Genomic DNA, 27,567 nt, shown 5'->3' on the forward strand with positions numbered 1-27,567 from the left:
GACTTCAAGTTACCAAGATAATAAGCTTAGGTTTCAAAGAGACAACACTGACTTTTCAGCTAAGAGATAAATGAAATTAATAGCCACTTAAATTGTAGGTCTACTCCAATAAACAAGATTAATTTATAAGATACAATTGTTGCTTCAATAGCATTGCATTACTTTTATCTCATTTACTATTATTACTATTTCATTGACTATGTTTTTTTTTATTGTCAAATTGGCATAAGTACATGTACTAGTAATAGACTCCATCGTTGAAACTCCAATTTGATGAAAAATAATAATTAAATTGTGTGTAGTCAATATACAAATGTTTATAAGAGATCACAGCTTAGCTTAAATTCACTTTATTTTAAAACTATGTTTTTGTGTTCTGGCATTACTATAAATAAATTATAGTAGGCCTAAATTAAAGTTTATTTTAAGAATGCAAAGTTGGCAATTCCAATGTGATGAAAAAAAAATTAAACAAAAGTGGATGTTAAAAAAAAAAGTATCCACCAAAGCAGAAACATCTGGTACATTCAATTATGACGACTGCGTCATCAGAAGTCTTCTTTATATTGTTTTGTTGTCCTTTATGTTGAGTATATTATATTCATGTAACTACTTACTTACTTAGACTTAGGTCCTCTCGCGCCGTTCGGCGCATTGGGCGGCAAGCTGTCTCCATAAAGATCTGTCGCTGACAATGTCTGAAGCCTCCTCCCACCTGGTGTCCACTGTTCTGAGGCGCTCCATGAAAGTGTTGCGCCAAGTTATACGCTTTCCTCGTATTGGCCTCAATGCCAACGCAACTCTTGGTATGCGTAGTTCATTTTGTCGGAGAACATGTCCCGAAAACCTCATGCGACGCTCTGTCACAACCTCACTAAGGATGCCCTTATTAGAAACCCGATATATATATATATATATAACTGACTTCAATAATCCGTTCGGCATAGGATTTCCTTGTTTGAGACCCGATCTGTGTAACTGACTTCCAAAATCCGTCTAAGTCATCTTTGTTGAGTCTTTTCTCAATTTCGGCAGATGACTTCCATGTCTCACATGCATATTTTGCTATTGGGATGACGATCGTGTTGAGAAGGTGTATTTTTGTCTCAAGTCCAATGACTTGGCTTGTCCAAATAGACTGCAGCCTTTGGAAAATGCTCCCTGCCTTTCCTATTCGGCATGCTACATTATGGTAGGCATCCCCGTCATTTGTTATGATGTTGCCAAGGTAAGTGAACTTGTCCAGCTCTTCAAGCTTTGACTCGCCAAGTCTGACGGGGGCACCCTTTACTTCATATCCCACTCGTAAATTTTATTTTTATCCAAGTTTATGCGGAGGCCAAGTTGGGGTGTTTATCTAAGCTCTCCGTCATTTCTTGTATTGCACTTATCTGTAGCCCCAACGTCATCGAAGAAGTCAATGTCCGTCATTCGGTTTTGTTCACACCATGGAATACCAAAGGCAGTCTGGTTCATTGCTCTTCTCATTATGTAGTCGGTGGCTAGTAGGAAAAGGAAGGGAGATAAGATGCACCCCTGTCTCACATCTGTCTCAATGCTAGAACACTCAGTTGTTCCTTCTTCTGTTTTAATGCAGCAACTAGACTGACTGTAGAGGTGTCTTAGGATCTGGAAGAATTTTTCTGGGATGCCGTATTCTCAAACTATTTTCCATTGTGATTCTCAGTGGACACTATCAATATCAAACGCTTTCTTTAAGTCTACGAAACTGATCGTTAACCATTGTTGGTACTCGAGACTTTGTTCTATGATATTTCATAGAACGAAGATCTGCTCTGCAAACGATCTGCCTCTTCGGAAGCCTGATTGCTCTTCTCTGAGCCTCTCATCTACAGACTGTTGAATTGTCTCAATAGCACTGCTCTGAAAACACACACCCCACCCCTAATTAGGCAACAATGTAAAATACAAAAGTTCTATAGGAAGATTGTGGTTTTTTCCTTAATTGCGGCGATCATTTTACGTATTTTCAAAATGTTTGGTTATTGTGCATCCAAGAGTTAAACGGAACATATGTACGAAACTTCACGTGAATAGTTTTGCTAGTTTAAGAGATCTCTTGATATGAGTGGTATTTTGGTAAATATATATATATATATATAAGATAAACCATTATTTTTGGAGATATTACAAATTAAATAAAAGGTTTAATAGAAAGCTTGAGCTGATTCGCTTATTGCCGAGTTCAGACTGAATCTATTAACACCGTTTCTCAACTAGAACTAATGAGAAAAAAAAACAACACGAGTCTGAACACATCCAAGGGACAGAACAATGAAATATACTTAATAAAACTTCTGAAGATTTGAACGGATGTTTATTTAAGGATGAGGATGATCGTCTTGTCTATCTCTTCGTCGTTTCAATATCCATTTTTTTTCAAGCCCTAGCCATGGTCTTCTCCTATCATGTACCCGTATTCTGCAACGTCATTGAAATGTATGACTACGTCACTTTTACCGTCGCTATGCACAATATATTTATCACAAAACTAACACAATCTATAAACAAAACTAGGTCACTACACCCAGCCACCCCTACAAAACGACAATTTATCGTTGGCAAATTAGATGCAGTCCTAAAAAAAAAATGCACTCTTCACAACATGCACTGATAGCCCGTGAATTCTAAAAGCCATTATTATTTAACACATAGCCGGTGGGAAAATGTTATTAGGACACATACCTGAACATTGTATTGCGTGTTTCAGACGTTACCTACAATGACTCCAGGTAACTTTCCACTTCAGTTGCATCCAATAAAAAAATAACCTTGTACATGCGCTTATGAGGCACGGTGGCCGAGTGGTTAAGTGCCTGGCTGCCGAACCTGGGGTCGAGAAGACTGGGATTTTGAATTTCTGGATTTTTAGAGCGCCCCTGAGTCCACCAAGCTCTAATGGGTACCTGAATTTAGTTAAGGAAAGTAAAGGCGGTTGGTCGTTGTGTTGGCCACATGACACCCTGCTAGTTAACTGTTGTCCCAAGAAACAGATGACCTTAACAACATCTGCCCCATTTTTCACAAGGTCTGAAAAGGGAACTTTACTTTTTTTATGCACTAATAGGAACACGCCTACGCTTTTTTATGACAGAATATTGACATAGAAAGGAGAGACTTGAACAAGTAAACTGCGGAAGGGCCGTTTGTGGAATATGTTCATGCTGGTCTGTTGTGAGGACAACATGTCTCCAGACTATTTATAGGTTATATTATGACACACTGAAAAACGTATAAGAAAGGGAAGACATCGGCGGAGACTGAACCAGACTGACATCTGATGTTTATTTACAAAAACTTATATCAACTCACCATGTCTGTCTGCCTGGTAAAAAACTTTGAAGACATTGTTTGTCCCACACCAATTCTCTGACCAAGATGAAACTATGAACTCAATGTACTTAACAAAACAAGAATCCATAAAAAAATAAACAAATGAGTCAATTATTTATTTTGTCTAATATAAAAAAAGGGAAATAAATTTCAATTTTATAGCCCATAATGATAAAATAACTTAGTACAACCCCTGCCCCCCCCCCCCCCCCCCCAAAAAAAAAAACAACCACAAATGTCTTTAGGTTTTGGATTTTACAAAGTTCTGTTGCAATGGTTACTTTCTATCTTTTAAAAATAAACAATTATAAACAAATATTCAATTTATAACTAAAGTCGCGCTTAAAAAAATACCCATCGATCATTTTCAAATATATTTTTTCCATTTATTAACTAGCTTAAAATAAATCTCATTCCAATGTTTTTGTATTTTTAAACCTGATTATTAAATTTAATGGTACTGGTAAGTCTATAAAAGGGATTACTTTTTAATGAGCAGTCCTAACCGGTTAAGATGCACCTGGCGTCAATCTAAATGGAACCCAGATCTAGATATAAGTTAATTTAACAATTCAAAAGCATTTTTAAAATAATTCAACAATGTAGATTTAATAATTTTGATTCAGTAAAATGTTATCAATCACCTCTAGATCTAGATAGATTTATTTAACCTTGTTCTTTCATCTTCCGAAGTCAATCTATCTATGAATGGAACAACAGGTTAGATCTAGTGTCCTAGATTAAGTTCTAGAAATAATCTTGATTAAATGTACATAGGAATGTAAGCAAACCTAAACAATTAACCGAAAACAACACTAAAAATAACGTAGATCTGAAAATTTATAATGACGACACACAAAGACACAGAGCGTAAATAACGGAGAAACAAAACTAAGAATTCAAAAGATACAAGAAGCAAAACAAAACAAAAAATGTATATCCAGCAATCATCGGCATGAAAAAAAAACACACACATTTTATTTTGAATTTACAGTATTACCCAACAAAAGTAGGGCATTAAAACCAAAAAATGCTATGAAAATATTTGTTCTATACAAAACTCAGATCTGATGCTAAGCAACCAAGATATCTGAAAAGAAAAAGGATGAAAAGATGAGTAGCCCTAAGGGCTATACAGAACAGACAAAGTAGTGGTAGTATAAATTTGTTGCAGGGATTCAGGAATGTCATAAATATATAAATATTACCTTTTGGAGCGCTAACAGGTCTGGTAATAAATATGATTGACGTAATTGAAGTAAAGATGCTATGTGGAGTCATTAAATTATTAATCAAATGAAAAAAAAATGTCATCAATGCTTAAAATTTTTAAGTACCAACATTACAGCATGAATCTAATTGACAAGCAAAACCTTTTATAAGACATAAGGGAAACAATTCACAAATATTCTTTTGCATGTCAGTAATAGAGTTCTATTTGATTTCAAGGAACTCAGAGAGTTTGATGTCCTGTACATTTCATTGAATCAATTAATACTTGAGAAAAAAACAACATGTTTGGCCCCAAAACACATACACACTTTATACAAATCACAAATTATTTCACAGTAAAAGAGGGACAACTCAGTATAAACTTGTTTTCTTCATGATTCTGAGAAATTCCTCTTGATTTATCTCCCCATCACCATCCCTGTCTGCTTCATCAATCATTTCCTGCAGAGAAAAAATAATCAAGAAGTGTTTAAAATATGATTTTTAAAGAAAACAAACAAAAGAATAACAGAGTAAAAAATAATTTTTGTACAACCCTGAAAGAAAAGAGGAAGTCATTGGGATGATAACTGATGTTGATACAGACATAGTTGGTACATGGGGGTACCAAGCGGTTGGTTGTTGCGCCGGCCACAAGACACCTTCATTAACCAAGGTCACAGAAACAGATGACCTTTACATCATCTGCCCTATAGACAACAAGGTCTGAAAGGGGAACTTACTGAATAAAGCATGGAGGTAGTGTTAGAAGGCGATGAAAATTCAATAGTAATTTTAATTCAAACTCATCATAATGGCACTTTTATACTATTTTAATTCACTGTACATTGTGAAGCTGTGTGTTCCAATTAATGAATATTTCACATTCACCTGTCCCTTAGTCTTTGGAACTGTTGGGGTAACACACATGATCTGTTGACCACTTCTCTCCATTCCTCTCAGTCTCTTTCTTTCACAGGCCTGTCAGTTCTTTAACATTGTCTTCCCATCACATCTTTTGACTGACTCTCCTTCTTTCCCCTGGTATTGTTTCCTGTAGAAAAGTCTTTGCAAGCTATGTGGGCCTCATAATATGGCAATAAAATCTCAGCTTACATTTTTTTTGACAATGGTTAGAAGGACACTGTGAGACCTGATTACCAATGTGATCCTGCTTTGGATTTTCTCATTTGTGGTATGATCTTTGCATGTGATTTGATCATAGGAGTTTCAGTGTTTTCTATTGAATCTAAAATCACACTCAAGCGAGGAACAAAAAATGCTCTCCTTGTGACATTCTCTACTTAGTACGACATGTACCTTATGTATCAGATTCTCTTCAAGATTTCAGATAATAATTAACTCAGGACACCCCTGTTAGGCACTTCAGTGGTGTCTAATTCAAATAATCTAAATGGAGGTAACACTCAACATAATATGTAGTCCAATAACACTGGCCAAAGGCAGAACAATCAATATAAGTTAGTGGACGTTGATACTGAAAGTCGAACAAGCTTAATGAAGGGAACCGTTGAATGTCAGCTAACTCTATATGTTCACAAAATCTCTACATTGTCCTAGAAGTAGTCTGTTTACGTCGACAGATATTATATTCTGTCTCTAAAACCTATTATTGTTTTTACTAATCACATCATTGTCATTAAGTCAAAATTTCCCCTATTTCCAAAACAAATAATTCTTCAATGTGCCATAAGACCCTGTAGTAATGTTTAAAAAATCTAAACAATACGTGACCAGAACAACTGCACAGAGATTTACTTAGTTTGACTACATTATACACCCTTAAAGATATTTTAAAATCTTGAAAACAAAATTTCATTTGTTCTTAAGACACAGTGTCTTCCATCTAAGCAAGTAATCCATCTTCAACCATCTCTCCTGCTTTGAGTAATGGCTGGATTAAATCTACAATGACAAGCTCCAGTGCAGACACTAATCATAAGTTCCAGCATCAATGCTAATTACCTGTAATTCTTCATCTGTCATGTTTTCCCCAAGCTCCTTTGCGACCCGCTTCAAATTACGAAAAGAAATTTTCCCTGTTTCATCATCGTCAAACAAACGGAAAGCTTTGAGGATTTCTTCTTTAGAGTCTTTCTCACTCATTTTGTAGGTCATTAGTGTTAGGAAGTCAGCAAAATCAATGCAGCCTGAAAAAAGAATCAACACATCAAAGACTAATAAGCTTGGTCATAAATAGTTTCTCATTTCTTTAAAGAAAACTGTCAATAGCATCAGCCTCTTGCAACACCAAGAGTTTTTACACATTTTGGAGAGGGGAAAGTGAAGGTAACTCAAAATTATTATTTTTTTAATATTATAATAAAAAAAAAAAAAAAAAAATTAAAAATAGAACAATATGACTAGTTTCCAAAAATATATATTTTAATTCTTTTTCAATATACAAAAGTTTCATGAATAGCCATTTACTTGGGTTCGCTGTATTAGCACTTTCATTTAATTTTTTTTTTTTAAATAAGAACAAAATGAGCTATACACTTCCCTTGTACAGTTCAGTTATCTTTTATATTACTTTTTTAAAATTTGTTTTTGTATTGTGTAAGTTTCATGCTTATAGCATGATCTGTGTTACAGTCCATACTCTTTTGTGTACCAGTTGAGGGTAAGGGGGTACTTGGGAGAAGGTTTCCATGCTACTCAGCACACTAAGTTCAAATTAGTTTCCAATTCCAGCCCCCTTGATAGATAGCTACGCATTTTTTGCCTCTTAGCCAAACATATTTAAAAAATATCTTCATAATAAAATTGTTACTACAGCACCTGTTGATTCTTTATCAATCTCTGCAATCAATTTCTTAATCTCTTCTTTCTTGGGTTCAAACCCCAGAGCTCTCATGGCAACCTGGAAACATAAAATAAAATGTTGAAACTTTGGTGCACGATTATAAAAGATACTGTATTGTGTAAAAAAATTAATACAGAGATTTAATTTATGAGATCACAGAAAAAAACAGTAACTAAATGTTAATAAATGAAATTATTATTATTCTTTAAGCAGCTTTCATCCCGTAACTAAAGTTAAAAATAATTACAATAATTAAATAAAACATTGTTTATCTTCTTATCTTATCTAATATAATACAGACGTTACTTCAAAAAAGAAGATGATTACGTCCTACGCGTCATGCATTTAGTCATGCATATTAACCAATGACTTAAATTTTGTCAAGTCACTGGTTTTCCTGGCTAGCTCAGTCCATGCTCTAATAGCACTAGGGAAGGAGTATTTGTACAAATTTGTCCTAGCATATGGGACGAGGAATGTGCCTTTATGGACGAGGAATGTGCCTTAATTATTAGATTATTAGTTTAGTTTAGATTCTGCTACCTTGAGAGAAAAGGACCCCAAAACAAACTTTGGTGAAGTAATTTTTTTTTTTGGCAACAAAATGAAGAATAATATTTAGTAAGCAAACCGGTCAATTCTTAAGTGTTTAAAAAAAAAAGAAACCCCTTCAGACCTTGCAATCAATGGGGCAGACAATGTAAAGGTCATCTGTTTCTAAGGTCTTAATTTATCAAGAGTGTCACATGGCTAACACTACAACCAACTATCCCAAAATTCAAAATCCCAGTCTTCACTGAGATTGGAGCCGGCGACACTTCTGTTCTGAAGCCAAGATCTTTATCACTCAGCCACCATGCCCAATTCTAAAGTCTTTGGCTAATCCAAATGTACCATAGCAGTTTAAGTAAACCAAATTGAATATGTTATTTAGATTTAGTCTTCAACATAGCATCTTTGACATTCAATTTTCCAAATAAATAAAGCTATAGAGATGTACATTTTATAAACACTATCAACTTTATACAGATTATTAGAATTACAGATTTAAAAACAGATGCATGAAATGGACAAATTTAGCAATTACAAAAAAAAACGGCAAGTGGGTTCCTGCTGAGATGTAAGACAATGAGCTACTCACTTTGAGCTCTTTAGCATCAATAGTTCCTGATCCATCAGCATCAAAGAGATCAAATGCTTCCCGGATTTCTTGCTTCTGTTCCTCTGTCAGCTCTGGTTTGGGGCCTGTCTTTTTACGCCCACCACCAGCCAAGGTGGTCTTTTTAAAGTTTGACTACAAAAATATTCACAATAATTTAATAAAGTAAAATTATAATATAGGTACTGAATATAAAAAAACACATTATATATGTAATGATTAGTAATTTACAGGATTCCTTTTTTTTTAATATAAATTAAAGTATTATATATTAACTTAAATCTTCTTGAAGTATTTAATAAGCAAGATGAAGGGATACTCAGAGACCAGCACCACCAACTGAAAATAGTAAAAGTCTATCAAAGGAAGGATAGGAATAAAGAAACCATCACATCTGTAATCTGTTCAAAACTTCATGACAGACATATGAAATTACTTTCTTTTCAATAGCACTCTTCTTTGGAATGTAATATGGTCCTCAGGAATGTAGATTTGTAGATATAGACTAAGTTGTGGAAGGGAAAGCATATACTATACTATATTGCACCAGATTAAGCCCAGTTCAAAATGATACTCTAGAATCTAGAAACTACATCAAGAACATAGATCTAGTAGATGTCAGTAGTAGGTCTTATGAGAGAGGTAATTGAAATGAACGTCTAGTCTAGAGTCTAGAACCTATATATATGATAACTGCATAAAGCCATAAAGTATGATAAAAGTCTAGATGCTTAAAAAATGTTTATACCTATTGACTTATTATCACTATCAGTAGCAGATTCATATTCAGTCTAGTAGACCTAACATATTATCTAGATTATTATACATTTACTAGATCAAGAAATTATGATATTATATTCTATTTCTAGTACTGAAGAAGTAGAATCTTCAAGCTAGATTCTAGATCAAGAACATATTATTTGTAAGTCTAGTAGTATCTAATCATATTCATGTGTAACTAAATGTAAAATGTAATCTAATGAATGTTTGTTAGTTTGTTTGTTTTACATGTTTCGGATGTTCCTTCAGAGTTGAAGATTTACTTCCTAGACCAAACCTCCCATAGGACGACAAGGGATGTGAGCAAGCAGGGTTTGAACCTGGGACCATTGATAAATCCAAACGACAGACCAACGCGCAAACTGCATGACCAGGCAACAATCCATGACTGCGGCATGACAGTCACAGAGGTAGTTGAAATGAGACTATGAGTGTCTAGAATATAATAACCATAAAGGTCCAGAGGCTTAAAAATGTTTATACTTAGTATTTGGTTCATATTCATATATGGATAGCATTGCCGATTGATTGAAATATTAAAACTTCTTTAATTACTTTAAAATTGAACCGTTGTCAAAGACGCTTCGCCATGTTTTTCAGCTTGGTAATTTGAGATGTGTATCATGTGACATGTCATAATTTTAACATATAAAGTAGCAAAATAATAGATCTAGCTCAATATTGAATAAAACAGACGATAAATATCAACGAGAACTGAAAGGATAAATGGACAAATAACTTACCATGACAGTAATAGAAAAATAAAATGCTGCTCTGGGCTTGCTCCTACTTGTCAGCGTAACTTCGAGATGTAGAGCTACTTAGTAATGAAAATTAAAAATATGGATCACAAAGCTATGTTCTACACTTCATTATAATAATAACCTAATAGATCTTAAATCCTGTAAATTAGATATATAATCATTGAAATAATGTATGATAATTAAAGAATTGATGTTTTTTTCCAGCTGGTCCTAAATAAATTATTTATTTATATCTAGATCTATTTCTTTTTCTTATTTTAAATTGATCTCTTCACTTATCCAAATAATGTTATAAAAAGTGCGTTTCAGAATAGCTTTAAAAAAGTAGATTTTTATAATGAACTCTTGTAACTGACCTATATATCTAAGTATTTACACATGTGTTTGTTGTCTTTTGACAAATGATTGTAACAAAGCTGCGTAGTTTATCAACTTTATGAGCTGAGTTGCAGAAGATGATCTCCGGAATAAATATTCTGTCGGTACTTTGGCTTTTAGTTGCAATCGGAATATTTTGCGCATATTTACTGTTCTTGTTAAATGAAGACTTAAGTTTAATCATATTACCTGTTAAAAGTTTATTTCTGTTTGGAAAATGCTTACACCGGTACAGCCATATCAACAAGCGAGCAGACTCTAGCTTACCAAATGAACTTGAAGCCACCGGCACTGGTATACCCGGTATACCGGGATCTTTAAATGTTCCTAAGAGGTAAATTATTGAGACTAGATCTAGATTATAGCAGCATGACGCAAATTTCAAAATGACAACGTACACTAGTAAAAACTAACTACGTTACATAGACTATGATAGACAATAAGACATATAAATCCATGATATAAGACATATAATATGATATAATATAGACCTAATTGGTAATCATTTGACGGTTGGGTCCCTGGCCAGTGAGGTCAATAAGTTGGCAGCTGTCTATCAGTACGCTGATGGACTGGAGTGATGCTTGCCCTGGGTGTGGTAAAATATGTAGGTCACAACTGGGGCTGCGCAGCCACGGGAAATACTACACTCCTCTATAATAATAATAGTATTTAATCTTCGGACTCGAAGACAAGCCTTATTATAATAATAACAACCATGCATGATTTAATTTACAAATTGCATTTTGAAAAAATAGAAAAGCAAAACCTAAAAAAGTAATGAAATACTTAGAAAGATACAAAGATAGAGGCACATTTCTTATTCCTTATGCTAGAAAAAATTTGTTTAAGTGCTCCTTCTTCCCTAGTGAAGTGCCATTAAAGAATGGAATGGGTTGCCTAAATTAAATGCTAAATCGGCCAGGAAAACCAGTTGCAATGTCAACGACTTGGCAGAGTTTAAGTCATTGATTAGCATGACTAGGTCTAGATTGACACATGAAATGCGTAAGACATGATTATCTTCTTTTTTGAAGTAATGTCTATAATAGTAATATATAAGAAGAAGAATTCAAATAATAATATATATATATATATATATAATAATAGTATATATATAATATCTAAGTCTATAGTCAATGCTTCACTAGTGGCTCCTGATCAATACCAGATGAGTGTGCAAGAACCATGTGAGCCAGAGTTCAGTGCATTCCGCGAGCGACCAGAAAAAGAACTAAGGTAGACCAGAGGGGGGGAGTAGGAGACTCATGGACTTCAATTTTAGCCCTTTTCAAAACACCCCAATGGAATGAACATTCTTCAGTTACTAATACTAGAATACACCATGTGGAGATCAGTGAGCACTGTCCCACATAGGACAAGAGTAGGAGCAGAGAGAAGAGAGCTAGATTAACATTTTTAGGTTTCTTTTGAAAAATATCAGAAAATTTCTAAGAATCTGTGACCTGCTAGCAGAAATTCAGACAAGTTTGTTCTAGTTTATGCTTTTTGTCATCTAATTAGTGACCTTGGTCGGTTGATGTTGTGATTGCATAGATCTAGATCTGCAATTGACACAGTTAATGTCAATGATTAAACTAGTTTTATAGCATTTATTTGCATTAACTTGTTTTGAACAGGATGTTTTGGATCTAAAATATGGTAAAAAGTATTGATGAAAACTGTGGAAAATGCTGTGAATCATTTTTTTCAAAATATGAAATTTATTTAAATTTTGATTTTTAAAAATGTTTTTATTGATATTGTTTTTCTCATAGTTGGTTTAAGCATTTCTACATCACCGGCATCATCTGTCACAGTTTGGCATTCATTGTTTTAGTCTCTTGTCTGTTTGGTGGCCCAGGATGTGTCGTAATAAAGGATCTACAATACTGGGTTATATGGCACTCTTTGTACAGTGCAGAGTATAGTAAGTAATGACTATTAAATAAAAAAAAGATATTTATATTATCAGAAGTTATAAATGGAGTTTTTAGATGAGAAAGGATACCAATTTAAAACTATATATATGTTATTGAGTTGAGTCCATTCAGCTATTTGTTTTTTTAGAATATATCATATATATATAAAATATATATATATTATATATTTATAATGTAGATGTAAAGAGAGTCTGGAAACGATTAAATGCTAAGAATATTTTTATATCATATATTATTTTATATATATTATTGCTCTACACTTACCTCAGGGGGCGCGGTGGCTGAGCGGTAAATTGCTTGGCTTCCGAACTGGGGGTCCCGGGTTCAAATCCTGGTGAAGACTAGGATTTTCAATTTTGGGATATTTGGGCGCCTCTGAGTCCACCCAACTCTAATGGGTACCTGACATTAGTTGGGGAAAAGTAAAGGCAGTTGGTTGTTGTGCTGGCCACATGACACCCTCGTTAACCGTAGGGCACAGAAACAGATGACCTTTACATCATCTGCCCTATAGACCACAAGGTCTGAAAGGGGAACTTTACTTTTTACACTTACCTCACTGAGAATTGTTAATATAATAGTGATTCCCCAAATGATCCATCACAAGGTTACTGTGCTGTTATTAAATAGCATCTTAGTAAATCATAGGCCATAAAGTAAACCAATGAATCAGCTCTTCTATTTGAAAAGTTCAACAGAATGTTTGGTGGTCCAGGTAGTGCTGTAATAAAAAATGGACTATGCTAAGTTATTTTGCACTCTTTTCACAGTGCAATGTACAAATCATTTGAACTTCTGGTATGATGAAAACAAATAGACTGTTTGTCTAATAAAGGATAATAGTACAAGTATATATTTATTTCTCAGAGTTTGATGACAGTGCCTTGCCTGTATTGCTCGTGTTCCTCCTGGAATGGCTTCAGATATTTAGACGTGCTTATGAGTGCTTCTATATCAGCTCCTTCTCCAAGAGCACAATAAACATCAGCCACTACATCATTGGACTTTGTTTCTACTCTCTGTTTGGTATTGGTTTGCTCATCTCTATACCTTTGGAGAAACTTGCGTTCTCAAGTAAGTAATAGCATTAGCTTGATCATCTCTTTAGCGTTAGAGAATATTATGTTTTTATAGTCTAGTTTTTAGGAGTGATTAGCTAATATATTTATTTTGATTTATGTATATATATATAAAATAATATAAGGGTTTATTTTAAAATCATGTTGCTAGTTTTTGAGATGCAGCTTTTTCATCAATTCCCTTGTAAACATTTTGAAAATACAATGGCTCAACTAGAATCCTAGAGATAAAATATTTGAAATTTTCCCATTGCAGAATGACCTTTATAACTATCACAATTTCAGAGAATAGAAGCTACAATGTTTTTATCTTCATTGCATTAAGCTTGCTGGACAGAATGTGTCTGCAGAGTCATCTGGTGGTTTCTCAGGCCCCAGTGGTGTACCTAGAATATTTGGATGCCTAGTGTGGCAGTTTTGATTTTTGTCATTTGAATTCTTTCTCACCCTGTTCATAAAGTCTATATAGTGCTACATTTTCTTGATTAGTGTCTATGGTAACATGCTCATGACCTATAAATCAGACTGAAAAGGCATGGGCTTTTTATGTGCGACCGATTAATCTGGATCTGGGAATACAGTTTGATGCCCCTTGCGACATGCACCACGCACATATCCCTAGGTATGACTAACACTAATATGCTATACTGAATAATGTCACGAATCAATGCTATGACCTAATTCTATCTCTTTCTAGAAACGGGGGTCAGGTCAAAGAAGTCGCAGAACAAACACGTGTTAATTATAATCATCCAATCAGGGAAAAAGTTGCATACATCAGTTTCTAGAAGCTCATAGGAAATAAAATATTTAGAATAGAAATCTCTATGATTCAGAAAATATGGTTTAAAAAAAGTATAAATTGGGTGAATGCTAGTTAGTCTGTGTCCTTGCGTTGTAATGAGTTCTTAAAAAGTTGCTAGTCTGCTAGTTGAAGTTAAAGTTGTATCAGTAGAAAGTATGAAACCAAAAGAATTGTTTATTATTTAAGTTTGTTACTTTTATTTGAAAAAAAATAAACATTTCTACAAGAATATGGTCAGTATTTTTTTTTTACTCTTTCTGTTTCTGTTCAGCACCAAATGTGTTAGAGGTTGTGCGATATATAATAGCAGTTGCAATATTTGTTTGGGCGTTCCACTTCCAGCACAGGAGCATGTTGACACTGGCATCTCTCAGGCAGGAACAAAAAGGTACTATCAGTTTGTATTGTGTTAAGGCAAATGAGCATTAATACTCAGGTATAGTTCTATCAGGTCTATTTTTTTCTTTAAAATATTAAGCTTAATCAAATAAAGCCAAAAATTATATCCTTTCATTTTAAGTAAAAAAAAAATATAAAATTTATTTAATGCCACTTTCACACTATTTCAGTAGGAAATCAGCTTTGCCATCACAGTAACAAACCTAACCATATCCAGATAAATTACAGTCATCCAAAAAAATAAAAAAGAAAGTATTATCATAATTTTTATCACAGCGAGGAACAGGCAGTCTTGTTCATCTCTTTCTTTCATATCTGGTTACCATACCGCCTTTTTCTAAAACCCAAGAAAAAACTGTTCACCAACAACTTTAAAATATTTTTATTTTTTAATGTTTCAGACAAACCCCCAGATGGGCACTTTGTTCCTCATGGCCATTTGTTTGACCTGGTCAGCTCCCCTCACTACCTGTGTGAGGTCATCATCTATACAGCGTTCTGTTTTATGTTTAAGTTTGAGAACATGTACCTGAACTGTGTGGCTGTCTTTGTCTGGACCAACCAGGTGATCGAAAGCAAGATCTCTCACAAATGGTACACAGAACACTTCCCCAACTATCCCGCACATAGGAAGACGTTAATACCATATCTGTGGTGAAGCTAGTCCTTAAGTTGTTTTTTGTATTCTAGGCGCAGTCTTAAAACTCTCCATAACATTTGTCTGCTTGACAAAGATTACAAAGATTGACGATTGAAATAAACGATTGTGACTTAAAAGCAGGGAATAATGTTATTAAATTTAAAATAAAGCTAATTTATTAGGCTTTCATAAAATGTCTTATTAGTCTTTCATGAAATGTGATAATGGGCCACAAAATAATGTGCAAGTCTGTTAAATTAATTTCTAACTTTAGTGTACATCAAAAAGAATTTTTTTTTGTTTAAAAAATTTCAATGTAAAATACAAGCTTTGGCTTGAAAATAATGTAAAATATCTTTCTGTATCTAGAGAAAATGTTTTAAAATATGGTTATTAAAAATTACTTTGAAATTTATTCTTATATAGATATTTCATTTTAAAAAAGTCATTGTCAGATTTTTTTTCTGTGATAATTCATTATTAACTATGAATTAGCCCACCATTTTGTTCTAATTCCTCAATTTATTGTTTGTACCAATTGAAAAGAAAAAAAAAGATTTTGCTGCAAAAAAAAAAAAAAAAATTCAATTAATATCTTATTTTCTGTGATTGAAATAACATTCCAAGTCCCATCACAATAAATCAAATGTTAAAATTTCACTTTCAAGCTACTTCACCAACAAACTTAATTTGTCAGACATTTATTAGATTGCTCAACAACCAAAAGAATTCACATTTTTCTCTTCTGTGTTCTCATTATTATATTGGAGGATTCAAGTCAATAGTCATATTTCCGAGATGAACACAGTTTTTTCCAGACCAGGCAGCTCTTCACAGTGTTATTATTTCACATTTCATTTTTTTAAAATTATAACTCTACCACAGGGTAAATATTTGACACATGTTTTATAAAGAACTTTCAACATTTCGAATGGTATTGTTCTGAAAACTATTATTTCTGTTACGGTAATGTTGTGTTTTTGAAAAGCCAGCAACAGTATAAATAAAATTATTTTTATTATTATTTGTACAAATATCTACAAACATATAGGTTAGTGTGTTCATAAATGATGTTAGATCAACGAAGTTTTTTATTTTATTGTTTTCTGTGAGAAAATGTTGCTGAAATGTGAAGAACCACAATGTGTAAATTGTCCAAATATTTTTTAAACGACAAGAAATTTTGATCCAGTGGTGAAACATTTTATAAAATTCTGTTATTGATGAAGTCAATGCATGAAGAACTTTGGCTGTTTCATATATAAAATGAGACTTGAATTTCCATTTCTTTCTAAAATCGTGACCTATAATATTGTATATGTGGGCAGTGATTGTTTTTACATAATCTCTTACTAAAAGTTTAATTTCCACAAACTCTTAGATGTATGTTATTTCACAATCACTGTATTATCTTAACATGTTCCGCTTGACCTGGTCAAATTTAATTTGTTGATATTTTGGTGCATGATGTGTATCATCAGCAAATAACATGTTTTAAAAATAATTCAAACTTTAGACTCTTTATTGAGGGGTGACACGTTATACTACTCACTGCTTTCTTCGAGTTCTGCTAGCTTCAAAAAGTTTTGTTTGCTATGCTGCTTTTTTTTACGAAATAATATGTTTTTTTTTAGGCTTAATATAATTTACGAGCTGTTAATTTAATTCTATTATAATATTTATTTAAAGATAACATACAATGAATTATGTCTTTCTTTGAGAATGTGTATTTGCTTTATATGTATATATGTTGTTTCTTGTTGTGAGCATTGATTTATTTTGGCAAAAACAACCTGTCTCAAGGCCACAACTTTATTTTTCTTGACTTTATGATCATTTGAAGACTTTTGTGCTGCATTCAACATGCTTTGAATCTATGTAGCTGTTCACTTTTGTATTGTATTTATATGGTTCTTCCTGACAATGTCAAGTCACTTGGTACACACTAATAAGAGAGAAACTATGGGAAATAAAATGTTTTTGAGAAATCAGTAGTACAGATAGTTATGGTTTTCAACAATCCAGCCTTACTAAGAACAACAATCACCCATTTTCGTAAACTAAAAAATGAAATTTTGAGTAATTGAAATATATATATTTAAAAAATTATTAATTTACAAAACCATATTTCCAAGAATGAAAGAGAAGTTATTTAGTCAAGCACTCTTATTTAGCACTGTGTATATTTAAAAAGTAGTTGTTAGTGGAACAATGTTTTAATGTGATGTTTGATCCTCTAAACCTTCAAGCAATGAGCTGAAATATTTATCTACTTAATTGAAAATTGTGGTAGTCACATTGATTTTTTATTGTTTTTGTAATAGTCTACATTAGCATTTGGTGAAATGTGTATTAATAATTGTCACATCTTTATATGTTCTTGAAGGGCCTACTATACATAATTAAATTGATAATTGTGCAACAAATTTTGTTATGAAGTGATCAAACCTGATGACAAACATGAGAACTATTTAATAATTGGAGCAGCTTTGCTAATTTAGGTTTTGCTAATATGTATAGATTATTATTTCTTCAGAACAGTGCACCTTCCATGATCCAATAACATGTTCACATGCTTTGGTCCAATCTTTGTAAAGATGTCAATGCTAGGTACATGCCAGTACAATTCAATTCAGTGCAAACCTAATCTAGAAGGTGATTTAAACTCAAGCCCCCCCCCTCCCCCCCTAGTTTGGCTAGTTACTATTACCTACCACTCAGCCAGCCACACATACTGAAATATCAATTATGTGAACTTGAATATTCTCTGTTTAACATAAAAAAAAAATATTTTAAATACTATTTTCTGTCAAGCTTTTTATGTATGTTTTTCTGGGTATAGTATCTGTTGTCTTAAACAACTGAAAAGAATGGCAGTTGAGATTACATATGTAGAATCTGCCAGGTTGAATTGTGATGCTTTTTAGGTCCAACACCAATGTGTTCTGCTTTAAGTAATTATTTCCCTTTTCAGGGTAATATAGTTTCTTGTACCCTGATTGTAAAATAGGGTCTCTTCTTTTAATGTTATGTTCATATTCACTACTTGAGTTTTTTTTTTTTTATGATTTGTTTATGTGATTTTGCTAATAATTTCTAAATATTTTAAATAATTATTACAGATAGTACATTCCATTTGTTTGGCTGTATATGTTTATGTTTTTAGCTATGAAATCTGGCTAACGGTTTATGAATGTAGATATTTGAAAACAGAATTGATAAGCAATGGCTTGTTGGTTTAAATGTTGTGACATGTCATACTATCTGCTTTCTGTTCATTACTAGGCATCCTGGCAGTTATAGCTGCTTTGAATGTATGCAATTCTTACATAGAATTCTTACTTGTCTCTTATAGTATTGGAATCATTTCTGAGTTGATATGTTTTATCCACATGGAGAGCGAGAATAACGAAAGGGTCCCGGATTGAGGATGCCATGCATAACAGTAGTAGAATGAAGGGTGACAGTACAATCTAGTGATTACAGATGCCCAACCTGTGACTGCAGCTGCATATCAAGGGTTGGCCTCTTTAGTCACACAAGAAGTTGCAAAGGGAAAATACAATCTCTTGACACGTAAAATGCCACATTGACTCATATGCTGTGATTGCCGTCTGTAATAGCAGTTTTTGGAAAATCGATGTGTCTTTTCAGTCAAATTGAAGATTGCAAAACAATATTGTGTGTTGTGTGCTACATGTATTAGTAGAGGTCATCAGACTCACACACTCATTGATGTAGGCTACTACTAAATGTGTAAAATGGTTGTTTTTTAAATTCATATGCTCTATAAGAGATAATCAATACACTAAGTGCCTAATTGATGTATGTTACTTTGAATATTTTGTTTTCAGAGAATCAATAAAAATGAATTGAACTTTAGCTCTTGCTAAGTTTTTCTTAATTGTTTAGTACAGTGATGCCCAAAATACGGCCCGCGGGCCATATTTGGACCTCGATGTGGATCAATCCGGCCCACCGAAAAGTCGGCACAAAAATAATAAAAACGTTAAAAATGTATTTGAACTTTCATTAGGGCTCTCACATTTTCTCTGATAAATTGGCCCATGACATTTAACATTTGTGCGTTTATGAAGTGTAGAATCTAACAGGAAGAGTGTACGAATTTTACTTTTTTGTGGCTATTAAGCCAACATATTTGATTTGTATTGAATGTGTGGATGTTTTAAAAAGGACAACATATAAACGGTATTATAAAACGCATATGACCGCATTCTTGGTTTGAGCCGCGAGTAAGAGATACAGGATCGATGGGAATATTTACCAAAAAGCGACAAGAAAATGAGTCGGTTGTAAATCTAGCTACAATGTTGCTCATATTTTAAGTAGAGATATAAAGCCATATTCTGACGCGGGGAAAAAAATAGATAAATTTCAAATATCTCATTAGTTAATGTATTAGATCCACGGATTTGTAATAAATTAATTGCATGTCAATTTCATTTCTTTTTTTTTTGTACCTTATCGTTGTGGATGAGTGTCGGAAATTGAAATGGCCCTCTGGACGAATTAGGTTGGGCATCACTAGTTTGGTACTTACATGTTGATCTTTTTAAAAGGTGCTCCATTTTCTTTTTTTAACAAAACCTCTATCAACTCACTCTGTCTAGTGAAGAGCTTGTACACATTTTTTTTCTTCCGCATCCATTAAGTTGAAATTTTGCAGTTATTTGTTGTGACAAACAAAAAAAGAATGTGGTGGAATAAGTTGAATTGGTCCCCCTTACTCTGTGTAGAGAATTAGGTCTTGGCTAAAGAATTGAAACTAACAATAGATAACTATTAAACCTTTTATTTTCATAAGCACTTCACCGGCACAGTGGTTAGTGTGTTGGCTTGAGCTCTCTAGTTCGAATTGAAGTCGTACAACAATTTATATATTTTTAAAATTTCTAAATGCATTTTAAAAGCGATCACACTAACCTTTACACTGATTACCCCTTTCTTTCTTTTCCCCAACCCAACTGGTTAATACAAGTGATAGCATCGTAGTGGATTGAGAAAGCTAAAAGTATGAAATTGTGCTAATATTTAAAAAAAAATGGTACAATTATTTGTGATCACGCTGATTACGTCTATTACAACTTTAATTTCATGACTAATTGATACAATTAAACCCGAAAATGAGCATTTTTATGAATAAATTTTCTTTGTTTTTTAAGGTTATGTCTATGGTTATATTGTTACATTTTTTGTGCAGAAGTCTAGGAGTTATCTTCTCATAGCTATGACTAGAAAGAATTTCAGATTTTTCTTTCTTCAATGCATGACATGGAAAAGAACGAACGTGCATAGAATATTGTCAAGTTCATCTTAAAACCATTAATTACCATCTTAACAAAATAAATCCCACACATCTACCCCTTTGTGGACACTGTGCCCACCATTATGAAACCTTAAACCAAATCCTCTTTGAATGCCCCTTCCTAATCCACCTTAGGCAGACCCTACTACCACACTTCCACAATTAGACTGTGAGTCTCAAGATTTGAAGCAAGAAGAGTGTCCAGGGTGAAAGAGCACCGAGCCAACAAAAAGCTGAGAGAAGAAGCAGGCCTAGCTGTAACTGACCAAATCTACCCATGCTATGTATGCGGCCGGCTTTTTAAAGCGAGGATTGGACTTTACAGCCATCTTCGAGTCCATAGGAAATGAGAAATGTGCTCATCTTCAATCACGAAGGAGGAGCTATATATCATTACACTTAGGGGAGACGACTCCAGAACGTGATACTGAAAGGTTGTGTTATTTTGGTGAGTTAGATTTTGTTCAAAAATATTATTACGCAAGTCTAGTACATTTATTTTATCTCATATTAACTTGACTTTGTCTATATTATAATAAAAGTTCTATTTAGAATTGTTCACAAGGAACATATTTGGAGGGGGTTTTAAACTCAAGATCCCCCTTGGCTACGCTCATGGAACTTGGTGACTGTGGTTTGTATAATTGTTTATAGAAGTGGGGAATTTTAATTTCAAAACCCCTTGGAGGGGGATTTAAACTCAAAACCCCCTTTAGTGCGCTTGGGCAAGTGATGGTTTAACATTTAAATCTTACCTAAAATTAACAAAATCAAAGCAAAAAATCAGGGGGATGGAAATTCATTGCGAGGGGGGGGGTTAACCCCACGATTTCCCCCCCCCCCTGGCTACGCCCTTGGAGTAGAGTTGTGTTAACTGAGTGCTTAAAGACAGCACGCGGAAAACCTTCTCCCAGATACCCCCTTCCATCACTGGTCCACTAGAGAAGGTCTGATAGTTGCGCTATGTTAAAGCTACTCCATGGGTCAGGTGATGAAAAAGGTCAACTGTTTCCGCAGTTCACGAGGGTGCTATGTGGCCAGCACAACTAACAACCGCCTTTACTTTTCTCAAAGTAATGCCTGGTACCAATTAGAGGTGCCCTAAAGATCCAGCAATAAAAAAATCTTTACCGAGATTCGAAACCTGGGCCCATGATTCAGAAGCCAAGCACTTTTCCAATCAGCCACCACGGCTCCCTACCCACGAATAGGAAAAAAAAATAGAACATAGTGGGTTGTCATTGTAAGGCTAACAGCCGCAATGTGGTACGCTCTTCGTGCTTTTTTTTTTTTTTTTTTGTTGTTTTTACTTTTTAGACCCATTTCCTGAAACATAAGCGTGTGACAGCGATTGAAGCTTTGGGATCCTTCTATAGAACTAGAACCAGAGACACAAGACAAGAAAGCTTGGCAGCCTGGCTCTGATTGTCAATTTCTTCATTTATCTCCCGTATGCAGTTCTAAGAAAGAAAACAAATTGGTAAGAAAATGTTCTAATTTTTTGACATTGATAATATATTGTTATAACCCTATTGGCGGCGCTAGAGCGTTAACTGTAGGTTCAGTTGGCACACGTGAACTCAGGCACATCACTCAGGGCAATGGCTGTCAATGGACAAGGGGCAGTACTGCTAGTACACAGTTATGACCCGCGTTATGGTCATGGGATGGAAAGCCTGCGTGAACCAGAGACACAGTGTGTAAGAAAGTGCAGTTCAAGACAGGACAGCGAGTAGACCGGGACTGTTAGTCTGCCATGAAGTCGGTCCTGGTGGAGTCCTGAAGTGAATGTAAGAGTCCAGGAAGAGATAGAGACATTAGAGTTTAATAGTTTAGTACGGTGTTGTACAGTATAGCAATTTTAGTGTTGACGTATTGCCAATTGTGTCAAATTGGCTGTTTTAATTGACCGTTATTAAAGCACCAGATTATTTGGAGCCTTGTTGTCAAGTTCTTGATGTGTTGTTGTGTGTTTAGCAGTGTTTACAGAATGCCTGATTAGGAGAGATCGTAACAGTATTTTTTTTTCAAAGCTTCTATCAACCCACTCTGTCTGTCTGTCTGTCTGTCTGTCTGGTAAACACGTCCGAACACGTCATTTCTCCCACACCCATTCTCGAATCAAGTTGAAACTTGAAACAAAAACATTATTGTATCTAACGAAGCATGACTGAATTAAAAAAGTAGTCAATTAATTATTAGTAGCTAATTCATTGTTTAATATAAAATAAGGGAAATAACTTAAACATTATTGAGAGAATTAGTTGTAAGTGTAGAGTTCTTCCTTTTTGATAAACTTTGTATTTTTTTATTTTTTTTGCTTGTTTTTATTTTTTTTTTCTTCTAAAATATAGATCGACATCTACATTGCTAATACATCATTATTTTTTGTTACTTAAGAAGAAAAATAATATTTAAGGTACGCCATTCAGACTCTTTAGGTCAGATGATGTAAAGGCCATTTGTTTCTATGGCCGACTGTTCATACCAGTGTCTTATGGCCAGCACAACGACCAACCTTCTTTGCTTTCCCCAACTAATGTCAGGTGCCCATTAGAGTTGGGTGGACTCAGGGGTGTCCTAAAAAATCCCAAAATAATTTTTTTTCACCGAGATTTGAAACTGAGACCTTTCGGTTCAGAAGCCAAGCTCTTAACCAGCCAGCCACCACGCTGCCATAGACAATTTAAAGACTGACCCCGGCTGACTGGGTCGATGTTTGAATTTTTTTTTTTTTTTTTAGACAAAATCTGGATCGGAACTTGGGTTTAAGTTTACTGGAACTCTCTTAAAGTTGGTCCTATTTATAAGAACACATCTTTATGAAGTAAAATTTCTCTCGCATCTGGGATCTACTACAAGACTCGGACAGTACGGCCACTAGCACCAGAGTTAGCAGACTTGAATCTCTTATAAGTTTCGATTCCCGCCCCCTACAGCAGACGATGCGAGTCTGTTACTGATTCTAGCAAAGGAGAGCGCTCGTGTGCATTTCTATTTTAAGCCACGTTGAATTTCTGAATGATTTTAGAAGTTTGTTTACATTTTCGTTTGAATGCTAATCTTTTAAGCACAAATAGATTCCATGGATATATGAGGATTGCTTTATAATTTAGCTTTTCAGGGTAAGTTAGATGTACCTTTAGGTTAAGTCTAAATTAAAAGTAAGTATTTTTTAAAACTACCAATATATACCCAAGCACATTTTCTTTTCTGTATAAATCAATGTAGGGCGACTAATCCTACTCAGTGGCGTTGCTAGAGATTTGGGTGCCCGGGGGGCTTGACCTCTTTGGGGGCCCCTTCATTTTGTCATTGGACATCATGACATCTCATGACATCTTCTCCCTCCTCTTACTCGTTCTAACGGCGTAATATTTAATGTAAAAACAAATTTCGGACACTCATTTAGAGACCCCTCTGAGATGTGGGTCCGGGGGATTTTCAAATTTGGACCCTTCCTCCCCCACTCTAGCTACGCCACTGATCCTGCTCACAAGTTGGCCTACACCAGCCACCCCCAAGGGCCGCAAATTTCTAGAAATGTTTGTAGCCCTATTTATGATGAATCTTGGGCTAGGTTTTATATGCCTATATTTCTAATACTTATTTTATCAGATTACATTCTCATTAGCATAAAGGGAGCCCCCAATAGTAGCTTTGTAGTTTTCCCACCTGTTATTGCTTAAAAAAAAACGATCTATTGCTTTTATAGAGGTTATTATTTTTTGTTTAATTAGTTTAATTGTGTTTTTTCCCAGGAAAAAAATATTCACTCTCGTTCACTGTTAGTTTACATGCTACGATACTACCATGTAGTAAGGCTTGCCAGGAAATATGTGACATTTATATTTACAACACTAATTACACGTAATGAAAAAATAAACGAAACTTAACTTATTAGGTTCCGCAATTCCCGAAAAGGGGGGGGGACGAGGTTTAACTTGATACTGTTGAGAAAATCTAAACATTGCTTAGCCTACGTTTGGCACTATACTAGTACCCGTGATAATGTAAGGTGCATGTTATACATATAAAATTATATCATCGTTAGGCCTAAATATTACTAAATACTGTTTTTTAACAGGTATCAGCCATATTTTATCGGTAGACTTCTTACCTCCCTTGCATTGTAATTGTAATACTAACGGTCTAAATTTCTCTTTTGCATGCATACTTAACTAATTTCAAATCAATAACCCTAACTTTTGTGCAAATAACTGGATGAAGCGAAATCTTACATTGAAATAATCAAAATAATCCTAAAGACGTGTAGCTAACATAATAACCCTTTTTTTTGTCAACAGACTGTTATTACAAACTTATATCAACTTATTTAATCTATCCGTCCGTCCGTCTGTCTGGAACAATTTTTGTACACGTTTTTTTTTCTCTCACCCTCATTCTCGGATCTTACACAATAATGTAATGTGCCTAACAAAACATGAATCAATTTTTAAATAGTCACCAATTAATTAATCATTGGTAATTCATTATTTTGTTTGGTATTGAAAGAGGGAAATAGTTCCAACAATATAGAGAGATGTGGCTGTATATGTGGAGTTATTTCCCTTCTTATAATTTGGACACGTTTTTCTCCCACTTCCTGTTCTCAGATAAAGTTGACATTTTGCATAATTATTCATGGTCGATGACCAATCAATAAAAAAAAAATAGCAATCGGTTAATCAGAACGTGATAACCAATTAATTAATTTTGTTTTATGTAGAAAAGGGATGTAAACCATACGGTACTGAGATATATGGTAGTGATTTTTCTTCCACTAGAATAACATTTTGTTGTTTACAAAAAGTTGGACTGAATCATTCTTTTTTTTTTCAGCAGTGCAAGGGAGTGTCTTATAATAAATAAAGCCGACATTATGTACAAAGTGACGCCTATGAATGTAATGTTGGCCTGGCTAAGTGCTCTCTTTATCTCACCAATGTAAGTATTACATAGCCCTCGACAAACCGCTATTTAACATTAACTTTTGACAGTGGCTTTTTGGGGCGCGGGGGGGGGGGGGGGGGGCTAACCTCTCTTCTGCATCTAATTATCATCAAGATAAGCCTTGTAATATAAGGCCTAGGTTTAGCATTCATTTTTTAAAAACAAGTATTCAGAAAGTACTCAAAGTTTAATTAAAATGTGGTGCTACTTTAGCCAGATCACTATTACATTCGCCCCCATCATTAAAACTGGTGTAGCGCTATTTGGAGTGGTATCCCAACACTGCATCAGCTAAAGCGTAGACTCTGACCGGGGGGGGGGGCGAACGAAGGGTGCCTCAAAAAATAAAACTACAAGATTCTCTAAATCTCGTCCTCCCCCTTCGCCTCAACAAAAAAAAAAAAAAAGGTTTGGACTTACCGGACAAGGCTTGCTGAAAAGAAAACACTGGGAGTCAAAATGGAATGAATTCGATCTAAAGAGGTCGCCAGAGATCAAAGCTGCGTCTCAGGTCTGGCGCCCTCCTTTTTTATGGACCATAGTGTTTTGAGTGTGTCTTTGTGCATTTTTCTGTGTCTGTGTATGTGAAAGAGAGAGAAAGAGAAAGAGAAGAAAAAAAAAGAGAGAGAGAGTGAACATTTTTTTAAAGAGATCAATGACTTTCAAAAAAATTATAACTAGACACATAGATAAAAAAAAAACAACTTCCATAGTCATTAAATTTTCTGTATTTATTTTTAGCTCGCCTTTATTCTATATGTTTTTCCTAGAAAGTCTTTATTTTGAACGGTCGATATCCTACATATACGACCATTTGAATCTTCACTATAAGAGATTCCTTTTAGTTCCTTTTCAGACCATGCGATCTGTAGGGCAGATGATGTTAAGGTCATCTGTTTTTGCGGCCCATGGCTCACGAAGTTGTCATGTGGCCAGCACAACGACCAACCGTCTTTACTATTCCCCAACTAGTGTCAGGTACCCTTTAGAGCTGGTTGGACTCAGAGGCGCCCGAAAATCCAGAAATTAAAAAATCCCAGTCTTCACCAGGATTCGAAACGGTTCAAAAGCCAAGCGCTTTACCGCTCAGCCACAGCGCCTCAAAAATAATTAATTACCAATAGTTAAATAACTAATTAATTATTATTTTTTTTTGTCTGGTAAAAAAAAATAATTGTGCGTAATTTCAACTTGATCGGAGATTGGGTGTGCGAGAAATGATGTGTAAATGTTTTTTTACCAGACAGACAGACAGAATGAGTTAATGATAGCTTTGTAAGATATAGTGGGAAGCGTGGTCGAGAGGCCAAGTGCGCTTGAACTTGGCTTGGCTTGGCTACCTAGAAGGGGGCTCGAGGTTAGACTCCCGACTCGGGCAGAGTTGTGTTTACTGAGCGCCTAAAGGCAGCACGGAAAACCAACTAGATACCCCCTAGATACCCCCTCCCCCCCACTGGTCCACAAATGAGATTGGACCAAAAAGCGCTCTGAGCATGCTATAAGCATGAAAGTAGCGCTATATAAAAGCTATAATAATAATAATAATATAAGAAAAGGTGTTCTATTGACAGAAAGAGATGTCTTCTAAACCATCTTTCTGCGACCGCTGAACAAGAATCTGATAATTCTTGAGTGTCTGAGTGCTGGACACGAGGTCAAGTTAAGTCAATGAAGCGTAGAGCAATACAACGCGAAGCTCAGTTGACTGAAACTAATGTTTGTTGATATAGTTTTATATTCCCATGATAATACTCTTGGACGTCTCTCCCTGGCAAGCACGACGACAATGATTGACGGATAGATTTAGAGCCGTGTCTCCACGACCTCAATCTTCTGCATCATTGTTGCCCTAATGTCAATGTAACAGACAGTAATAAAACGTTATTGATTTATGGAAATTTGAAAATAAAAATGAAGTACAGATTGAAGTACAGTTTATGCAGGGAAA

At 34.6% G+C, this 27,567-nt stretch overlaps 3 protein-coding genes across 4 annotated transcripts in view; 2 read left to right on the top strand and 1 right to left on the bottom strand.

Annotated features, from left to right (window-relative positions):
• Positions 1-4,316: 4,316 nt before the first annotated feature.
• Positions 4,317-10,227, bottom strand: LOC106078060 (uncharacterized). The gene is made up of 5 exons (XM_056039317.1): positions 10,076-10,227; positions 8,535-8,687; positions 7,369-7,450; positions 6,553-6,737; positions 4,317-5,028 (listed from the first exon to the last, which is right to left on the bottom strand). Exons 1-5 carry the CDS (start codon positions 10,076-10,078, stop codon positions 4,939-4,941), a joined length of 513 nt encoding a protein of 170 aa, XP_055895292.1. The 5' UTR covers positions 10,079-10,227; the 3' UTR covers positions 4,317-4,938.
• A 308-nt stretch (positions 10,228-10,535) lies between these two features.
• On the top strand, positions 10,536-15,430 carry LOC129927599 (polyprenol reductase-like). Its single transcript, XM_056037196.1, has 5 exons — positions 10,536-10,808; positions 12,253-12,404; positions 13,285-13,491; positions 14,573-14,689; positions 15,102-15,430. Exons 1-5 carry the CDS (start codon positions 10,552-10,554, stop codon positions 15,356-15,358), a joined length of 990 nt encoding a protein of 329 aa, XP_055893171.1. The 5' UTR covers positions 10,536-10,551; the 3' UTR covers positions 15,359-15,430.
• An 8,110-nt stretch (positions 15,431-23,540) lies between these two features.
• Positions 23,541-27,567, top strand: part of LOC106078061 (gamma-aminobutyric acid receptor subunit alpha-2-like) — a 45,119-nt gene continuing 41,092 nt past the window's right edge. Inside the window, exons 1-2 of one of the 2 annotated variants that reach the window (XM_056039760.1) lie at positions 23,541-23,791; positions 25,509-25,613. In XM_056039760.1, coding sequence (XP_055895735.1) covers positions 25,549-25,613 — 65 coding nt within the window. In that variant the 5' untranslated portion in view covers positions 23,541-23,791; positions 25,509-25,548. The remainder of the gene's footprint in view (positions 23,792-25,508; positions 25,614-27,567) is intronic. The other variant, XM_056039761.1, reaches the window with a different exon arrangement.

Source organism: Biomphalaria glabrata, chromosome 8, assembly GCF_947242115.1.
Source record: "Biomphalaria glabrata chromosome 8, xgBioGlab47.1, whole genome shotgun sequence".
In the NCBI taxonomy this organism is placed as follows: Eukaryota; Metazoa; Mollusca; class Gastropoda; family Planorbidae; genus Biomphalaria; species Biomphalaria glabrata.